General features: G+C 46.8%; 1 protein-coding gene across 1 annotated transcript in view; it reads right to left on the bottom strand.

The window, feature by feature from the left end:
* LOC144105648 (acetylcholinesterase-like) overlaps positions 1-19,928 on the bottom strand; it is a 45,256-nt gene that overhangs the window by 12,522 nt on the left and 12,806 nt on the right. The window contains exons 3-5 of the mRNA XM_077638760.1: positions 17,933-18,279; positions 14,356-14,646; positions 4,601-4,868 (exon numbers count right to left, since the gene is read on the bottom strand). Coding sequence (XP_077494886.1) covers positions 4,601-4,868; positions 14,356-14,646; positions 17,933-18,279 — 906 coding nt within the window. The remainder of the gene's footprint in view (positions 1-4,600; positions 4,869-14,355; positions 14,647-17,932; positions 18,280-19,928) is intronic.

Consider the following 19,928-nt stretch of genomic DNA (forward strand, 5'->3'; position numbering starts at 1 on the left):
TAGAAATAGGAAGCATCCGCGAAGCAATTCGATCCCTATTCAAATTGTACAGTGGAACTGTCGCGGATTCAAGGCACGCACAAAGCGAGCCGATCTACGCCTTTTCCTTACAACGTTCCCAGAATTACCTGCAGTGGTGGCCCTTCAGGAGCCAGGAAATGGCGCCACCCTTGCCAGTTACACGGTGTACCAGCAGGATGCGCATAGCTGCCTCTGCGTACATAAAAATTACACGGCCTCCCAGGTTGACCTGGATCTTAGCGCTACTTTCTCCTATGTAATGGTGACGATCCTTCCGCTACGCAAACAGGACCCCCCATTGCACATACTCAACATTTACTGTCCCCCAAAGCTACCAAATGTTACATTCGCAGATATCTTCAGCCGGGCTTTGAAGGTCGCGAATCGGGATCCCCTCATAATCGTTGGGGACTTTAATGCTCCCAGCACCTTATGGGGGTACACACGTGAAGAGAAACGCGGACGCAAGTTGGCGGAGCTTGTTTCCACACTGGGCCTTACTCTTCACACGGATCCCGCGCAACCCACTCGTATAGGTAACTCCGTTACACGCGATACGTGTCCGGACCTCACCTTTACGAAAAATATTCGCTATGCAGATTGGAGGAACACCGAGGAATCCCTCGGTAGTGACCACTGCATAATTACCACTACAATCATACCAAGCCACTCACAAGACCACAGGCCAATGCAAAACTACCCGACTGGACCAAATTTAGGAACAGTTACACCAATCCTCAATCGATAATGGACCAAGGATACTCAACGTGGTCCCAACACCTAGTATCCCACTTTAAATCAGTAGAGCAAAATGTTCAACTCTCAGAGGCGAGCCCGGCGGTGGATAACCACCTCCTCCACCTCTGGGAGGCACGACACAGCCTAGTCCGCCGCTGGCGTCGTCAAAAACACAATCGGAAACTCAAAATTCGAATTGCGGATATCACCCAACAGGCGGCACAATACGCGGCCCAACTCGCCGACTCCAATTGGGTGCACCGATGCAACACTGCAGCTCGGCAAATGTCGAGTCGGAGTACGTGGCGCCTCTTCCGCGCTCTTATTGATCCGGCACAAACCCGTACTGAGACACAAAAAAGCTTCAAAGGGCTATACATAACTTCACTGGAGACACGGCCAAACTGGCCGATGCGCTCCGCGACCAATATTTGAGTATACACCAGGATCCCCGTGGTCAGGCGTACTCGTATGCAGGTTCCGAGAACGCGGATTTGGATCAACCGTTCCAGCTCCATGACCTCAAAGCGGCCCTGGCTAAAATGAAGCGAGGTACAGCACCAGGCCGGGACAAGGTGACGGTAAAGCTTATTGCCAACCTCCCAGATCCCGCCTACGAAACTCTCCTCGATTACTTCAACACTATCTGGATTGGGGGCACACCACTCCCCATAGATTGGAAAACGGCACTAGTAACTTTCATTCCCAAGCCAGGTAAAGCCATTAACACCGACAACCTCCGGCCCATCTCCCTCACTTCGTGTGTGGGGAAGCTGATGGAGACTATGGTCCGCGACAGATTGTCGGCTTTCCTGGAACAACAAAACATTTTCGCAGACACCATATACGGTTTCCGCCCACACCGGTCCGCACAAAATGTCCTGTTGCAACTTCACAAGGAGATTCTCGACCCCGTCGAGCACCCCAGCAATGATAAAGTAGTCGTCGCACTTGACCTGCGGGGGGCTTTCGACAATGTGACCCACGAGATCATCCTATCCCACTTGTCGCAAACACATTGTGGGCGCAATACTTTCAATTATATCAAACAATTCCTTACAGATCGCCAATCCTATATCCGGCTACAAGACACAGAATATGGCCCATATCAACTTGGTACACGAGGGACCCCACAGGGAGCTGTCCTCTCGCCATTACTATTTAATCTGGCCATGATGAAGCTCCCTACCCAGCTGGCGGAGGTCGCCGGTGTGCAGCACGCTCTGTATGCGGACGACATCACCCTCTGGGCAACACAACAATCGGTTGGAGACATCGAGACCAACCTGCAACAAGCGGCAGCTATAGTGGACGAATACGCTCGTCGCTGTGGTCTTGAATGCTCCCCGAGCAAATCTGAATTTGTGCACATACGCCCCAACTCAAAGTGCACAACCAAAATTGCCCTTTCCCTACTTAGCGGACCGATACCTGAACACGTGGAGATCCGGGTACTGGGGCTTTTCATTCATCATAGGCGCAAGATAGACACTACCCTAAACAAGTTACGTAAGGTGGGGGACCAGGTGGGTCGGATGCTCCGCCGGGTGTCCAATAAAAGGGGGGGACTACGATGCAAAGATGCCCTGCGGCTGGCCAATGCATTCGTGACCAGCCGGATTTTATATTCGGCTCCCTACCTCCACCTACGCAAATGCGATGAGAATGCCTTAGAGGTAGTTCTCCGCAAGATTTATAAGAGAGCGCTCGACCTCCCCATAACGACGTCCAACAAGCGTCTCCTCGGTCTGGGGATGACCAACACCTTTGGGGAGTTACGAGAAGCTCATCTTAACAATCAATACTTGCGCCTAAGCAAAACACCTGCGGGGAGCCGCCTTCTAACCCGCTTACACATTTCCTACGCAACACATACAGAAGAACGGGTCCGCATCCCTGAAGCCTGGCGCTTTGCACTCCAGGTGCGACCCCTTCCGAAGAGCATGACTGCAGACACCCATGATGGTCGCCGTCTCGCGCGGGCGGAGGCTATTTCTCAACAATATGGCCACAAGCCAGGTGTCTTCTATGTGGATGCGGCCGGCCCGCACTATGGGGGTTGGTACACGGCGGCCGTCATCCACCAAAACACTACAGTTCAGGGCCTTACTTTCCGTGCCCCAAACATTACATTTGCGGAAGAGATCGCCATTGCACTGGCCGCCGCAGATCCAGAGTCCCGAGTCATTATTACGGAGTACAGGGGCGCCTGCCGCAATATTGAGCAAGGGTACATTCCAGACCGTGCTTTCAAAATTCTCCACGCATGCGATTACACAGGGTTTCCGACCCATCGTACCATCGTGTGGGCTCCGGCTCATGCGGGTCTTGAGGGGAACGAGGCAGCCGACGCTGCCGCCCGCGCGCTTACTCACCGGGCGTCGCCTCATCCGCAGCCTGATCCGGAATTCAATTTCAATCCGGCCATCACCTTTAAAGAGATCACCTCTCTTTATCAAAATTTTCATGGTCTCTATCCCCCTCCCTGTAAAGGCCTCACCAGGGTGGAGGAGCGCTGGCTTCTCCGCCTCTATACCAATACTGTACTGTGCCCGGCAGTACTTAAGCACTTCAATTCTTCTTTCTCGGGCGCGTGCCCACACTGTGAGGAGGAGTTTTCGGACACCTACCACATGGTGTGGGCATGCCCTTCCAATCCTGCCTACCCACCCCACCTCCACCCCACTCGAGAGGCCTGGGAAGCTGCCCTGCGCGGCTGCTCCGAACTCCATGCCCAACAGGCATTGGTAGCTAGAGCCCGAGCCGCTGCGGAAGCTACAGGGATCCCGGACTAGGGCTCCCTCCTAGTGTTTGTAAGGGACGGGCCCTTCCGGCTCGCCCCATCGACCTCTCACTGTAAATAGAAATAAAAGTTTTCCTCCTCCTCCTCCTCCTCGTGCTCAGCTTTTCTGGCGGAGACCTCAATGAAATGGAGAACTATGAACAAGCGCACGTGCCTACGACCTGACACAAGCTTGCACCTGATTTGAACCTCGTTTTAATGCGCCCGTCTCGTCAGTGCGCACAGCAGGAGGCAAGTTTCAGTGCAGAGGCAGCAGACCACTCAAATTAGAGCTTGTTACTGGCCGTGACGCTCGATGGCACTATGGTACCTCTGCTCCCCGGAGCACGCATTGCGCAGCGTAAGCAACTCGCGAGGCGCTGTCGCTTTGCTCGTCGACGCGATCGGAAACAGTGCAACAACCGCTTCTTCCTTACGTGACATTTCTAGGTTGGTCTACATAATGAATTAAGAATTTTAAATGACACTCTTCTAGCTAAATGATGACATTTAGCTACATATAGCGCAAACGTTGTCAAATTGGCCTCCCGCCTAGGCGGATAGTGGGAGACGCGTTTACAAACGTTTTGCGCCTTTTTACTCCTTCAAGCTTCTTCAAGTGACAACGAATGTGGTGCGAGTAACGGGCTGCGGGGACGGGATGGCTACTTTGCCCGAAGATGACGAATGTTGCGGAAGGCATGCGTGCGTAGTCAACCGTTTCCTCGCCACGAAGTTCTGGCTGTGCTTTCCCATCACTTATGCTGCGTATATACTCACTTATCGCTCCTACGTGCGACGGAAAAACTCCGTGGAAGAGGTTGTCACATGACCGGAGATAGTCTAAACAAAAAGACTAACAACGAAGTAAGTTGTCCTCTGGCGCACTCTCTTTTATAAAAGGGATTGCTGTAGAGGACAACCACTGTCATTTTACTCGCGTAGGCGGGGGGGGGGGGGTAATTGTGTTTAGAGTATAAGCCGAAGCCAGGCTGCAGCAGCGCAAGTTGAAGTGGCAGCGCTGTTTTTATACATAAACTAACTACAAGTGTCACTGACCTCGTGCAGGGCGTTTATGAGCGTCTCTCTGTCGACGTTGTCGAGATGCTCAACAAGTATCTCGGGCTTTGGTTGCAACCAGGAGAACAACGTGACACCCTCGTCCGACGTCACACCAGTGAGGAGGTCCACGCCGGTGTCGATGGAACCCGACCGAATGGCCATGAATGGCTCTTCGGGCAGGAAGGCATTTTGGTACGTAGGCAGGAAAGGCATGTGCTTCCCGGGCACCGCTCGGAATGTCGCCAGGACAAGTTCATCAGCCGACCTGGCGCGGAAAGCACATTGAAAGCAACGACTTTCCTTATGCATGTATGGTCTTGTTCGACCTAGTACAACTAGCTACAACAATGAGACCGCTCCATTTAGATAGTATAATTCCTAACACAATAGCTCAGGGCTCGTTTGCCGGTTCTACGGAGTAGGCGTCAACGTTGGCGACGTAGAACGCAGGAGGAGTGCGAGGAAGACAGAAAAAAAGGATCATACGCAAATTTCTACATTGCCTCTTCACATTCATTATGGAGAATTTAAGCGCTGGGTACCAGCGAACGTGAAAAAACTTGCTGAACTTTCTGCCCTGTTGCAGTTAGCCTCTACACAAGCCACACAAGCAGCCTACTTCAAGCTTTGTTGATCCCGGATCTATTAGGAGATCATCAGTTACTATATACCATTTTCAAGTGATATTTAGAAAAAAAATTAGTTCAAAGTGACAGTTTCTCTTCATAGAGAGGCTACCTGTACAAAAAATACTGCATGGAACAGTGTACATACTGCATTTCCATGACTTGAAAACATTTTTGCACATATACTGATATATTGTGATATTGTGTGCAGGGAAGAAAAAAGAGATTCTGCGAGTTTGGAGTCTGGTTTCTTGTGGTGCCTGTGGTTTCTTGGTGGTGCCTGCGTGCTCATTTCTAATGCGGCCGTTCTGCGTGGGGGATTTGGCCAGGTCTAAGATTAAGTCTGTAGGCGCGGTTAATGTGCACTTGAGGGTGCGTTTGGCTCAGGTATGTCGCTGACCTCCCCGGGTGGAGGGTTGGCAACCTGGTTTGCGAGCTTGCCCACTCAAAGCTTGCCGCAGGACTTTTTTAGGAAAAATAGAATTGACGTCATCCATGTGGCTCTCGTGCCGATCGGTGAAGGAATGATCAAGATGAAAACCTCTAAGGTTCTTCAGCAGGAGCTAAGGTCTCTAACTACCCACTACCTCCAGATCTCTGAGGTGCGACGGTTCGGCCGTAGAGGCATTGTGTTCAAGTCCTCTGGCATTGCTTGCATCACAGACCTGCTCCAGTTCAAAATTTTTCAGTCATTAGCGGTGAAAGCATTCATCCCTGAACAGGTCCCATGCTCCAAAGTGGAGTGGACCCAGCATGTTCTCCACAGGAAATACTGGAGGAGTTTCAGGATGCAGGTGTGGGGGCTCTTTCCCTCTACCGGTGCAGTAGAGAACTTAATGGTGTGCGTGTAGCGAAAGAATCAGTTATAACTACTTTTGCTGGCACCTCCTGTGCTTCTGAGCTCAAGGTCTGGCCAATAGTGTATCGTGTGGATCCTCTGCAACGACGTCCGCTTCAATGCACCAACTGTTGGCGGTTCGATCACAGTGGTAAAGCGTGTAAATCGGCGGCCCGCTGCCGTGTTTTTGGATAAGGGCATTCAAATGACAGCTGCTCCTCTGGTCGGCCCCAGTGTTGCCTCTGCAAGTGTAACCACCCAGCTGATGATGCCAACTGTTCGACGCGAGGTGATGAACAAAGCTTGCTAGATATAATTCAAGCGAAGCGTTGCTCGAGAGCAGATGCATATGAACTTCTGGATCGGAAAAATAATATATATGCCAGCCATGCGCGAAGCTCTGTTGCAGATATAGAGTCAAGTTTGACTACTTCGATAGTGTCCTGAGTAGAACAGGCTCTTACTTTGGTGGTCGACGAATGCTGTGCAACTTCACCGAGGCTTTATCTCAAGTTATTGCAGGCCAATCTCTGCCTTCTCAATCATCTGTTTCGGCGGCAACGCCTGCATCGCTCCAAAATTGTGCTGCTAGTAAAAGTGACTCCATGTCGCCTCCTGAAGAATCCCAAGTCCCGCCTGCCAACAGCGCGCCTGGCAGTGTCTCTGACGTAGATATCTGTAACACGGATGTTGAAATGCTCTGTCCTTCCCAGAAAAGTCGAGCTTCTTCCTCACCCTCGAAATCAGCTGTTCCGCAAATCAAAGCAAAGAACAGACCCCCCAAATTAATCCCCAGGCTAATGTGGTCTTTCATCAGTCAGTAATCATGGCGGGGCTAAATGTTCTGCAATGGAATGGTCGTTCCGTACTTTCTTCTGTCACGGATCTTGAACTACTTCTTAAACATCATCCAGACATTGTGATTTTGCAAGAAACATGGCTCTCTCCACTTAAATCATTTTCAATGAAAATATTCTGTGTTTTCAGGGTAGATCGCATTAATGACAGGAGTGGTGGGTTAGTAACTATGGTCTCTACAAAAATATGTCACCGGGCATCAATCTCGCAGAAAGTTATGCTCCCTGACTATGAGTTGTTGGCGGTTGAAATCTCCCTTCCACAGTGCGCCAAAGTAACTATTGCTAACGTGTACTTTCCTGTAGGTGTTCACAGGACAACTCTTTGGATACCTTACTGAGCGGAGCAAACAGCACAGTCGTCGCAGGGGATTTTAATTCGCATCACAGTGTCTGGGGTAGTCGCTCTGACTCCTGTCGCCAGGTTCTCTGGTCATGGATGTCTATGAATGCAGTGCGCTGCTGCAACTCCGGAGCAGTAACCTTTAGGCGTGCAGTTTCTCGTTCAGTAATAGATTTAACATTAGCATCTCGTGGGGTTGGAGTACCTGCATGGTCAACAGTAGACTCAGGTACATATAGTGACCGCTTTCCAATAACCTGTACTATTTTATACTCTCCTATCAGAAAAGGGGGTGCAACCATGAAATTTGTAAACCACATTACGTATAAAAATTTGATATCTGCCTCGCTTCCCTCCATAGTTAGCTCAGGTCGAGCAGAAAGAGCTCAGTGGGCAATTTCCTTTCTGCAATATGCTGCTGAGAGCTCTGTATTCTCTGTGTCCGCTACTGCCCCTGCCAGACAGCCGCCTCCTTGGTGGACGGAGGAATGTGAGAAAGCTTATCGTCGTAGAAAAGCCGCATGGAAAAGCCTTTCCCATAATCAGAGCCCTGCTAATTGGATAAATCATAAGTTCTACTCTGCATGTTTCAAAAGAACTGTTAAAATAGCAAAGGGGGATTATAATCAAAATTTAAACATGCATCTCCCTAAACCCCAGAATAATAGGGCTCTATATAGATTCATGGCGCAGAATAGCAACTATCCGGCGTCCAGCCGCATAAATTCAATGGCATTGTCTCCGCAGGAAGCTAAGCAACACCTTGAACGTATCGCTCAGGGGCTGGTTTTACGTTTACAAGTGCAGAAAACGGATCCTTTGCAAACTCTCGCCCCAGCTCGGACTATCCCGAGGTGGACGTGATGGAGCTCCTCCCAATTGTTTCCTCAATGCAGTCTGCTACCGCGGAATCCGATTGGGTTACTGTGGGCATGTTAAAGATTTTAGCGCAAGACTTTCCAACTCACCTTCTGGATATTGTAAATGCGTCATTGGAAAACTATTGGATTCCTTACAGTTGGAAAATTGCGAAAATAATTTTATTTTTGATAAATGCAGAGAATGGATTTCATTTAGACAATATTTGGCCGATTGCTTTAACCTCAAATTTAGTTAAGCTAATAGAAAGAGTAGTACACAGTCGGCTCACAGAGCATGTTCATCATGTTAACGGTCTCAGCTCCGCACAGATTGGCTTTCGTCGTGATTGTTCCATATGGTCCGCGCATGTGGATCTCGAGAGCCGAATGCGGCTCTCAATGCGCAAGAGAGAAGTTGCGGCCTTCGTGACACTTGATGTTGCTAAGGCCTATGACAGCGTTGAGCACATTGTCCTTATTAACAACCTTGCTCTAGCTACATCCACCGCACTACATCTATGCTTGGATTTGTGAATTTTTAAACGATAGATTTTCTCCTGTAGAGACGGATCTTTCTGCTCTAATACCTACGTTCCATCAAGAGGTGTGCCGCAAGGATCCGTTTTGTCTCCGCTGCTTTTCAACATATTGGTTCGGGACATACCCATTCATCCAAACAATATAGTTTATGTATACGCAGATGATATAGATTTTTTCGCATCAGAAAAGGATATTCATGCACTCTACGAGTGTTTGCAGGCATACTGGAATGCTATTGAAGTCTGGTTGAACCAAATTAATTCATCACTTAATGTCAGCAAATGTGGCGTGCTGGTATCTCCGCCCGACACTCCTTTGTACTTCTCACTAGTCTACCGCTCCATTCCAATTGAGCAGGTGGAGTTGGTTAAATACCTAGGCGTTACTTATGATCAAACTTTGGACTGGCGACACCATATTAAGAATAATGTTATTAAAGGGGAACGAGCTCTGGGCCGGTTGACACGAGTTGGCAATAAAAAGTTTGGCATGCGTCGTGACACGTTACTGTTGCTCTATAAGGCTTATATGAGACCGATAGTGGAATTTGGTTGCGTCTTGTTCTCTGGTAGCGCAAACTACAAGCTGCAGCCATTAGCTTTACTGGAAAGGTGTGCCCTACGGCTATGCCTCGGGCTCCCAAAATCAGCTTCAAACGCTGTCCTTTATCCCCGATCTCTTTTCCCGCCTCCAACTTCTAACAGTGCGTACTTTCCTCAGGTCATTTGACCCGGCCCCCCGCGTTAGTAGTTCCATTTTTCTATCCCAACCACACCTGTTTCTCACTAACCATTGGCCATGCTATCAGCTTCCGCAAGTTAGGTTCACGAAGAATCTGTTAGCACCGCTTCAGGTTGATCTTATCTCCTTGTAACAAGTTGCAGATAAGCAGGCTGACCCCGTCTTCTATTACGACCATATTTCCCCCTCCCTTGCGAAACATATGCCCGCAAATACCTACATGGTCTTCTTTCTGAGCACCTACTGAATTTCTCTCTTCATACTGTTATCTCCACTGATGCCGCCGGCAGCTGTGAGAAGGCGGCGATTGGGATATATTCGCAGGAGCTGGCATGGAGCTATTCCGTTCGTATCCCAGATTATGCTCCTATATTCCTCGCAGAGTTTCTGGACATTGGTTTGGCTCTTCTCAAACTTCCTAGGCATGTAGCACGGGCTCTTATTCTTGCAGACTGTCTTTCAGTTCTAGTCTCCCTCCAAAATTCCGGGAAATCTTTATTGAATCATTCGCTTAGGTTATTTGTTCCGCGCACAGTGCGGGAGATCCGCTTTGTCTGGGTACCTGGACATTCAAGCGTCTATTTTAACGAGGTGGCTGATTTATTGGCAAGGTCAGCTATCAGCGCTGCTGTAATCTATCCGGTCTCTTACCTCATTCTGTTAGAAACTTCACGTTTCTAGCGGTTCCAATACATTTTAGCCAACTTGAGTGATCTATTGCTCAATACCATGGACTTTCCCCACTTAAACTACCCATGGAATATCCGGTGGTGTAAATCAAGGCTTTGTGAGGTGTCAATGACGCTTCTGCGATGCTGAATCCCTCACTTAATTTTGTACCTATGCAGATGTGGGTTTGCTGCGACAAACCTTTGTGTATCATGTGGGCAAGTTGAAACAATATACCATTTTTTCCTCTATTGCCGGCGGTTCACAGTGCAAAGAAAACAGTATTTTGAGGTCTCTCTTTCGAGGTTAGGACTTCCCCTGTCTCTCCCAGGTCTCTCGTTCGGTGCGAGCGCGAAGGGGTTCCCGTTAAGCAGTGTTTGCTGCTACTTTCATGATTACATAAGTTGAACTGATCGATTGCCTTGTTAGCTGTATACAAAATTTTGTCGCATGTCTAAAACTGCTCGATTCTATTCCTGGTAATTCATATTTCTTTCATTCATTTGTCTTTTCCAACTTTTATTTTTATTCAGTCTTTTCACGGTTTTTTTCCCCTTGCAAATACCTCATTGGTATTATGTACTGAACCTTGGCCAGCCCCTTACGTGGATATGTGCCATGCTTACTAAGGAGGAGAAGAAGAAGAAGCAAATCTGCACCCACACGTTCAACTACGCTACACGGATCCTCGGCGCCCTCTCTGTGGAGGGGCACAAACTAAGACATCTAAAGTTCCAACGTAGCACGTTCTGATTGCTCATGGCGAGTCGCACGAAACACTTTCGTCAACTGCCACAAAACGGAGCAGAAATATATACTGCTGACATTGAAAACAACAGTGCGTCTACACAAAGCACCAGAAATATCATAAGGATGCGTTAAACATATCACATAGAGAATATTGTTGCGAATCTTTGCAGTGTATGTTCATTCATCAATGCTGCCAGCACGCCGTTTTATCGGTTTGTTTGCGATGCAAGACGCGACCAGATTTAACTCGATTGATTGCATTCATGAGAAGCTGATTCTACGTTGTTCCGGAATGTTCTAGTAACTTCGCACGCTTTATATCGAACGTTCGATTTCAGCTTTAAATTGTGCACGGTCGAGAGCTGCGGGCATTCTGTTCGCGGACCGCCGAGCACGCTTGTTGCTACGCCACCGCCGAGTGATTCAGTCCAATGTGGGCGAAAGTCAGCCCATATAAAGTTTTGTTTAGACACCATTTTCACTGCCTTTCTGCTCTTCGGACTGCAGTCACCACTTCGTGACAATATATAAAAGGAATAAGATACAAATGAATGAATAGACATTTACATTGAGCACTGCTAGCTCCTTTCGCTGAATATCGCGTTACACAGGGGTCGTAAGCGTCGGTTTCGGTTTTCCGCTTGGGCTCCAAGAACGCTCTTATCTTTCGGACCTTAACAGCTCTTCGTAACGCAGGAAGCAGGATACTTCAACAAAAACAGGTAATGATGTAAAGAAGTGGTGAATGCAATGAAATTACATGCCAAATGCGCTCCACCCCATTCCTGTTATTCTAATTGTTTCATTCACCTCATCCATATCTGCGGTAACTACTCGCCCTAAGGAGGCGCAGTGCTGGGACCTAGGTGGTATCCAAAGTCAATGCGTGTTAACGAACCCCAGTTGACAGAAGTTATCCGGAGGTATCCACTACGCTGTCCCTTATAGCATGAGTCGCTTTGGGACGAAACCAACTACCTGCCCTAAGTAGACACATTTACGTACCATTTCCTTCTCCTCGCTACCGTTTGTAATGTGCTGTCCCCTTCCGAGACAATTGATTTTCAGCAACCTAAGTTTTCGATTCGCCTTTCTTCTTTGCCTGTCTAAGTCATTAATCATGTTTTGCAATTTATCCGCACAATGATCTAGCAAGGTATTATCATGAGCTAGGCACAGAAGCTAATGTATTTTCCATCAACTTTTATCCCCCCGTGCTCCCAATCCAAGCCTCCGAGTACCAGCTGGAAACAGGCGTGAATAGCTTTGGAGACATCGTGTCTCTCTGCCTGACACATCGTGTCTCTCTGCCTGACACCCTCGCTTATTGGAATTTTGCGTTGTTGTTTAGCAGCACTGTGGTGGCTGTGCAGCCATTACAGATATCTTCTAGAATTTCTATATAAAGCTAATCTCCACTTTGATACTCTAAGGACTGCATCACTGTTGAGGTTCCTACAAAGTGAAATGCTTGCAACTAGTCTGCGAACAGGTTTTCTATATGCTCGGCATTTTTCTATCAACTTGTTGAAGTGGAAATATTGACACGTGCACTTATCTTTACCGGGCGACCACGTTTCGCCGCCTAACAAGTGTTATCGCACAGCGCGGGACGCGCCTGCATCTATCCGAAGTTTCTGGCAAGTATTCGATGCTTCTATAAGTTGTCTGTTGTAGGCGAACCTTATGTTATCTGATTTCATTGCCCGACGCGAATGGTGTAGAACTTTGTGGAAGGCACGCGGGTCCCAACGATTAGTCTGGAACATTCGACGACTGCTATATAACAGCCGACGCGCTTGACCCGCGGATCAGATTTTCGACGATCGCTGACCGTGCTCGCCGCATGGTATTCATTGTATATAGATTGTTGGCCTGTTCCGTTTCTGTTTGTATCTGTGCATACTGGGGACTCGTTTGCGCATATTTTGCTTCTTTTTGAAATTACATTATGTACTGTTCGTGACTGCCAGCGTTCTTATGTAAATGTGGCCTGGTGTACCAATAAATTCTCTTTATACCGTTGTGCTATAAGTGTAGCCTCTTTTGTAGGCACAGGTTCGCCCAATAAATGTTAGTTTTGTCTTTCACAGTATTGCTACTATGTTTTTCAACGTCACCACCACGTGACAATATGATCTATTATCGAATAGTCTTAGCGGAATCCTGCCCTGTAATTTGGGTTATGGAAGTCTAAGGTTTATCCTATTCTAATAACAATGACCATAGTAAATACTTTGTAAGGAAGCTGAGCTGATCGATCTCCAAGTTTTCAAGTTCATAACGTCGCCTTCCTCAAATAAAAAGTGATTAGCCTTCTCTCAAGATTACGGCAAGTTCGAGTTCATTGTGGCCCTCTTAGCCTTCACCAAATAAGCAAATAGCGGATAATTTCCCTCCACCGTCCACTGACAAGCCGCGGGAGAGCATTTTTTGACAAAAAAAAAAATGACGGCATTTACACCGACTGACCATGTTTCGCAAGAAAGCTGGGGATCATCATTCTTAAATAGTTTTTTTTTTCAGCATGGACAATACAGTTCATCAGAACACGTGTAGCGAAGCCCGTAGAGGAAGGGCTGCTTTGGGAGCTTTGGCGCTGCACCCGCACTAGTATCCGGGTGAACGTAGTTGCGCCTTATAATGAGAGCAATTACATATCGGGAGACCGCAGGCACCTCATCCAACAGACTTTTCACTTTGCTGTATCTTTCTACCTTGCATGGTCTTGCCTCTTTCGGTGTTCCTACTTTATGAAGCCAGTTGGTCAGCCTATCAAACGACCGCTTACACTTCCTGCGTATAATGTGAAGTGGCCTGATCTATGCTGTCCTCTAGAATTATGATAAGCCTCGTTTATAATTCTTCTTAATCATCGTTGCTATCCGCCTCTTTGCCGCTAACACTTTCGTTTTCTTACCATGCCGTGCCGCCCTCACTCTCATCTACAGGTGTGCTCTTAGTTCTGGGAACACCATAACGCCTTCTCTTCACTAATTTTATGCATTATGTTAATCTCTAGTTCAAGGCATCTACACATAATTTTATTGTAATATTGGATATCCATTGCCGTTTTCAAGACTGAGACTAGAGGGGAGAATGCTTGTATGTAACATTTTTGTAAGTTTTTTCATACATTTATTTACCGCACCAGACAGATCTCGGTTATCATGCATCATCTACACAACGAACTGAATGTCCTCCGACTCCCCTTTTTCGGAGTCTTCACCTTAAATTTTTTATTCCTTACTCCATGTACAGCGTTGGGGCCAATGCCATATTATCCGCCCTGTCTGCTTATTCTGCCTCTGTCGCTGTTCATTATAACCATGGTCTTCTTAATTAAGTTTTCTGATTCTTTAATACTACCCAAAAAATTGTGTTAGAAGCAAGGACACCTATCACATGGTCACGGTTACAACAAATTAGAGTGGAATGTGATTACCTAGCCACAGCAAAGACAGGCTTAGAACCACTCATATGATAGGGCGGAATCATGTCAGTCAGCGGCAGCACAGCAATACTAACCGCGTTCGCAAGCAGGCGATGATCTCGTCGGGGTGGGACACGAGAGTTTTGTTGTCCGGGTGGCAGCCGACAATGGCGGCCAGGGCGTCACCCTTGGCCACGCTTTCCTGGGGAGTCTCCGTGAAGTCAGGTGCGTTGATGGTGCCACTCATAGCGATGGCGCGCCGGAATAGCCCCCGGCTCATGGGTGAAAGCATGTGCGCATGCACGCCCGCGGCTCCAGCGCTCTCCCCGAACAACGTCATGCTTGAAGGGTCACCGCCGAAATGGTCAATGTTGTTCTTGATCCACCTGCGAAAACGGCCGCAAGCAACGCAATTTCGGTTTCGATTGCAAGGTGTCTTTATGTACTAGTTTTATTCTTGCACCCTAATAGATTTAAAGCAATCTTATAAATTTATTCACTCCTAATTTTACCATGGTGTCTGCGGCAAAGTAAATATGTTTGGCTTTGCAATTTTTAAGGCTTTAGTTCAAGCTGCACAAGATTTTGTTGTCAGTATCGCCAAAATTGTCTTGAACACCCAAAGCGATCACATGCGCCACGTGCTTACTTTGCACTGTATAGAGATTTATTACTAGGGCCGCAAATATAGAGAAAATATCTCTTCAGGCATACATACACCATATGGATGAAACAGCAAGCGCCTAGTGTGTACCGGAATTTACGATATTTAGAGCACTTTACAGGCCTGAAGAGGAAGTGAGCAAGGAGGACTGGAGCAATAATGAATAAAAAAGTAATATCAATAAACATGGATATAAATCAATGCAGGGAAAGACAATGAAGAGAACTTGTAAAAAGAAAATATTATTATGCAATGGAAGCTATATAGCTGCAGCCAATACGTGGAAGTACAGAATTAATAAAAAAAGAAGTTGGCGTCAAACAGAAATGTAGATAAAAGCAACAAAAACGAAGCCCTAGAAGACTAAAAAGATAACTTTCACAATAGATGAATGGTTTTGGGTAATGTGTTAATAAGGCCGAGTTTTGGTGAGTGACCTCAAAGACATAATTATCGCCGCGGTAACTCGATGGTTCTCGTGCTCGGGTACTGACCCGAAAGACGTGGTTTCAGACCCGACTGCGGCAGTAACATTTCAGTAGAGGAGAAATGTTAAAGCACGGCTTTGGATGTGAGGCCACATTAGAGCGCCCGAGTTTGCAGAAATTTTCCGGAGCCCACCTCTACGGCGTCCCTAGAACCTGAGTCGTTTTGGCAAGTTGAACCCCACAAACCTAACCAAAACAAACCAAAACTGAATGGCAAACTCATGTCGTTTTAGTGTACTTTACATCCTGATTTAAGTATTAAAGTGTATGTCAGAGCTACATCCTGCTGTCGTCGGAATTGCAGATCTGTTTGAGTATCTCTCCCAGCTGGACTATGGCGACGACTATGTTGCGCTTCGACGCGGGCGATCACGATTGCGGAGTGTGTTCACTGAATTTTCGTAGCTTGGTTGGTCAAAAAAGCTTTTTTGTGCCCTATTTAAAGGAGCGCCGATACAAAGAAATTACCCGTTGTATGAATGATATGATTTGTGTCCCTTCCTTAAGCAGTTTCTGCTGTTAGTTATCGAGGGGGTATAAACCCGCTGTATGGCTACTGCCGTGTATTTATTATTATAAAATCAAGACAGACAGAGAAATCGTCCCCGATGCCTTTAGAATCATTTGGCGGTGTGCTGTGACTGCGCACCCTTCCCGATTACATCGAAGGTTCTACAATACGCCAGGCTCCACCTGTGTGCACTTGGTGATCACTCCACCGCAGAAACAGAATATCCGAAAGAACGTGATGACATATGTGCGTGCTCCCTACCTGAAGACAAGTGAAGAAGTGCGAGGTTCGTGCAAGGAATGCTCGCGAGATTGCTCATGATCATACTGACACCGCAAAACGTAAAAACGCGTCAATAAATTCTCCCCTGCAAAAAATACGTTTAGAAAAAAAGAAAACGAAACGAACCAAAGGTTGGTTACTTTGATTTAATGAAGTTTAACATACCAAAGCTATTAAGGTTATAAGACAGCCATAGTAGATAACTATGGTACATTTTGACCACCTGGGGTTTTTAGCATGCACTGACATCTCCTTGCGCATGGGCCTCCTGCCTTCCGACTCTGGAAATGCGACCACCACGGCCGAGATCGAACCCAGGTCTTTCTTGTCAGCAGCCGAGCGCCATATTGGCTATGACCAAGGTGGAATTTGCTTGCGCAAATGACATCTTTTTCGTGCATGGGCTACTTAGCAAAAATAATGCAGAAATCTCAGAGCACAGAAGGAAGTTAATCACTCTCTCTTTTATTATTTACCCGCGTGAGTGTCCGAGCAATAATATATAGGATTTTCGCAGAAAACCTCTTTTTTTCTTGCTCACCGATATGCTTAGAATGTAGATTTCCATTTTCCCTGAGCAATTCACTGGTTTGCCGGAAGCACTCTTTTTATTCGACGCCGCTATCCACCTTTGCGATTTCCGCTATCGCGACTAAATTGTTTTTCCTTCGTTACTGACACTTTGTGGAAAAACCTATTGAGCACAAATCGACAACACTTCAAAAAACGCTCACAGACTTCCGGCATACAAAAAATTTCAATAACATCTCTTTCTCTCCAACCACACGCACCTTGAATGCCTGCCTTTCAGCAGCCATGCTTCACGACTCTAGAGACTTCACGCAAGAACTTGAAGATATAGTCTGAAATGATGTGTAATCTAGATTCGTACTAGTATTTTTTCCCCATAGACGTTCTTTGCACAAATGTTACAGTCCCCTGAGTGATTTAGAGCTTTTGTGGTAACAATTGCACCGCTTTTCTTGTCGAGACTTCGAGTTTGGTTTAAACATTTTTTTGTTGCTGTTTTATCTTGGATTGGCCTTTGTTTTACCTAGCAGATCATGGTACCATCAAACCTGCATTTATTTCTGTTGCTTCCGTGTGCCCTAGCGAGTATGTTTCCAACCCATTAGCTAGTGTCCTGCTGGGCGTTTATTTGTTATGAACGTTGAACACTTGGTAGCATTTTGACGCAAATTCCTGTCCCAGAACTTACATTAGGCTGTTGTACACGTGAAATTAATTACAAGAATTGCATACTGTACGGCAAATTTTGCGTTAGCACTGTTGGCAGTACCTTTCGCTTTGACATAATTTCTTTCACAATGTGTGTGTAATTTATTATGCTGTAGGTATTTTAGACCTTTCAGTATTCTGGGCTAATGACGTGGTTTACTGTGTGGTAGGTAGCGCCCTTTTCGATTGAGAAGATGGTTGGAGGCCTTCAGGAGGAAAGAGATGGCGGAGTGGGCGGTCAGTAGTGTATTGGGGAGTAGAGGTTGCGGGTAAGGTGAAGGGTGAAGCATTCCTAGGGTTTAGGGTCTAAGCGGGTGGCTGGAAGGGGGGGGAGGCTTCTGAGCGGGATTGTTGTTTTGTGTCTTGATCTGCTAGGGGCGCTGGTGGACGGACGCGGAGTCTTTCACTCGGACATAGAGTGCGTCGTTTCGCCGAGAGATAACTATACCTAACACCGTAAAACAAAATCTAAAGAGTGGTCTTCTTACTTCAACGCTAGATTCTGGTCCAGCAACCCCATGTTCCCGGGAGCTTCCGGGCTGTCCGCGTTGAGGAAGCCGAGGACTCCAACTCGGTAGTTCATGGATGCCACTACGATGCCTGTCTTGGCAGCGATCACGGCGCCTGTATAGTAGTCATGCGATGCCGAGCTGTACGTGAATCCGCCCCCGTAGATCCAGACCAGCACTGGCGCATTACTGTTGCCCTCTCGTGCCCACACGTTCAGGTGGAGGCAGTCCTCGCCGTATTCGATGTCGTCGGTGAGGGTTGTGTTGAGCATGGGCTGCGGACAGCCGCTTCGGTGGCTAGTGGCATTCAGCGTCCCGTCCCATGGCTTTCAGGAGAGAAAAGAAGGTTAGGAAAATAAAACTGTTATTGTCGTTACAATTTTTTTAAAAGTAAATTTCTAGTGTATCGAGCTAATCTCTTTACTACGTCAAATTGGACATCCTATTCGCGGCCATTTGTTTAAGAGGGCGAAACCCTAGCTGTTCCTTTTTGGCATTTTGATGCGTAATTAAATAGCAGCTATACGCCATCTATTACTGTGCTCAAAGCAAGATTGCGGAAACTGACTCACGTATGTACCTTGCGATCCATACGCGTAAAGAAAAGCTGGGTGTGCTATTACACAGGTATAATGTCCATTATAAGGTGGAGGTTTTTGTGGCCCTTTATTGTCGTGCAATGTTACAATCACAGCGTCCTGACAGTTGATCCTGCATGAAGCGACATGTCTTCAAAACACTTTCTAATCAGCAAGCTTAGAAATGCGAACGGTCTTGGTCTTCTAGTATGCCGTAACAAATTATTCCAAACGCAAACGGTGGTAATTTGGCCCAAAAATGTATTATAAATTGAAGTGGGGAATCTAAGGTCAAGTGAGCCTTGAAGGCAGGCGTTTAGTTTGATGAGGAGAGGTTCAGGGCAGCTTTCGCCCCTAGAATGTCCTCTCGTTGCTTTTTAGTTTTGCATTCGTTGGAGTGTAGTCTTTTGAAGCATGCCGCCAAGGCCAAGCGAACAAAGCATAATTTCCTTATAACTGACTGATTGAGAAGCAATGCGGAGATGTTTGAGGTAAATAAAGCATATAAAAAATCTAAATAAGGTTAATAATCGTAGGCGCTTTTTTTAAAATTTCAGCCCGCTAATACAGTGAAGCCGCGCAGGCAATAAAGAGATAATTCAAGCAGATCAAGTTTTGGTGAGCAATCCTTGCAACAAAGGAAGCCCATGGAGCGGGAGCGTACTATATTAGTCGGAATATCTTTTCCTTGTATGTATGCTCTTTTCGTTTTATTACTGTAAATTATACATGTTTCACAATGCTTCTTTATCGTCTAGGGCCAGTTGTGACCATGAACATTGATGTACAACGTGTATGCAAATCTTCTGCAGCTTTCTCGCCGATACGTGGAATCTCTCAAACATGAGAACCCTCAAAGACTGATTGATAAGGTGCTCTTTGTGCACGTGCATATCTGCGCTTGTCGCCGCCGTTCATGCTCGTGAGCAGAAAGACTGAAACCCAAAGTTTTGTGTGTTTTTGCTATGGCTTGTGTAGCCTTTGAAAGCAAGGGATTTTTTCGCCAGTCTTTAGCCGCAACGTTAATTTAGCAGCATTTTTACGTCCTGTCTTTTTTATTGCTCTTTTCCCGTCATCTCATTTATTATAGGAAGGGTAGGTGACGGCAGGTGGGGACTTTCTGCAACCACGCTTGACAAAAAAGAATGTATCGCCACTGCTGGTGCGAGTTACCGCCGCCGCTCGTTAGTTCGTGTGCCCACGTTGGCCCGTTGTATTTGAGAGCCAGTGCCATTGTCCTTATACATATTTCGAAGCCTGTACCGTCTTTCTTCTTAATTAGCGAGCGTTCGTTGTAACAGCAGCTGTTATACGTGGACTTGACTGCATTTTTTTACAATATATAATAATAATAATAATAATATTAAACACCTTTATTTTCAGACAGCACATTTACA

The sequence above is a fragment of the Amblyomma americanum genome, chromosome 9 (genome assembly GCF_052857255.1).
Source record: "Amblyomma americanum isolate KBUSLIRL-KWMA chromosome 9, ASM5285725v1, whole genome shotgun sequence".
In the NCBI taxonomy this organism is placed as follows: domain Eukaryota; kingdom Metazoa; phylum Arthropoda; class Arachnida; order Ixodida; family Ixodidae; genus Amblyomma; species Amblyomma americanum.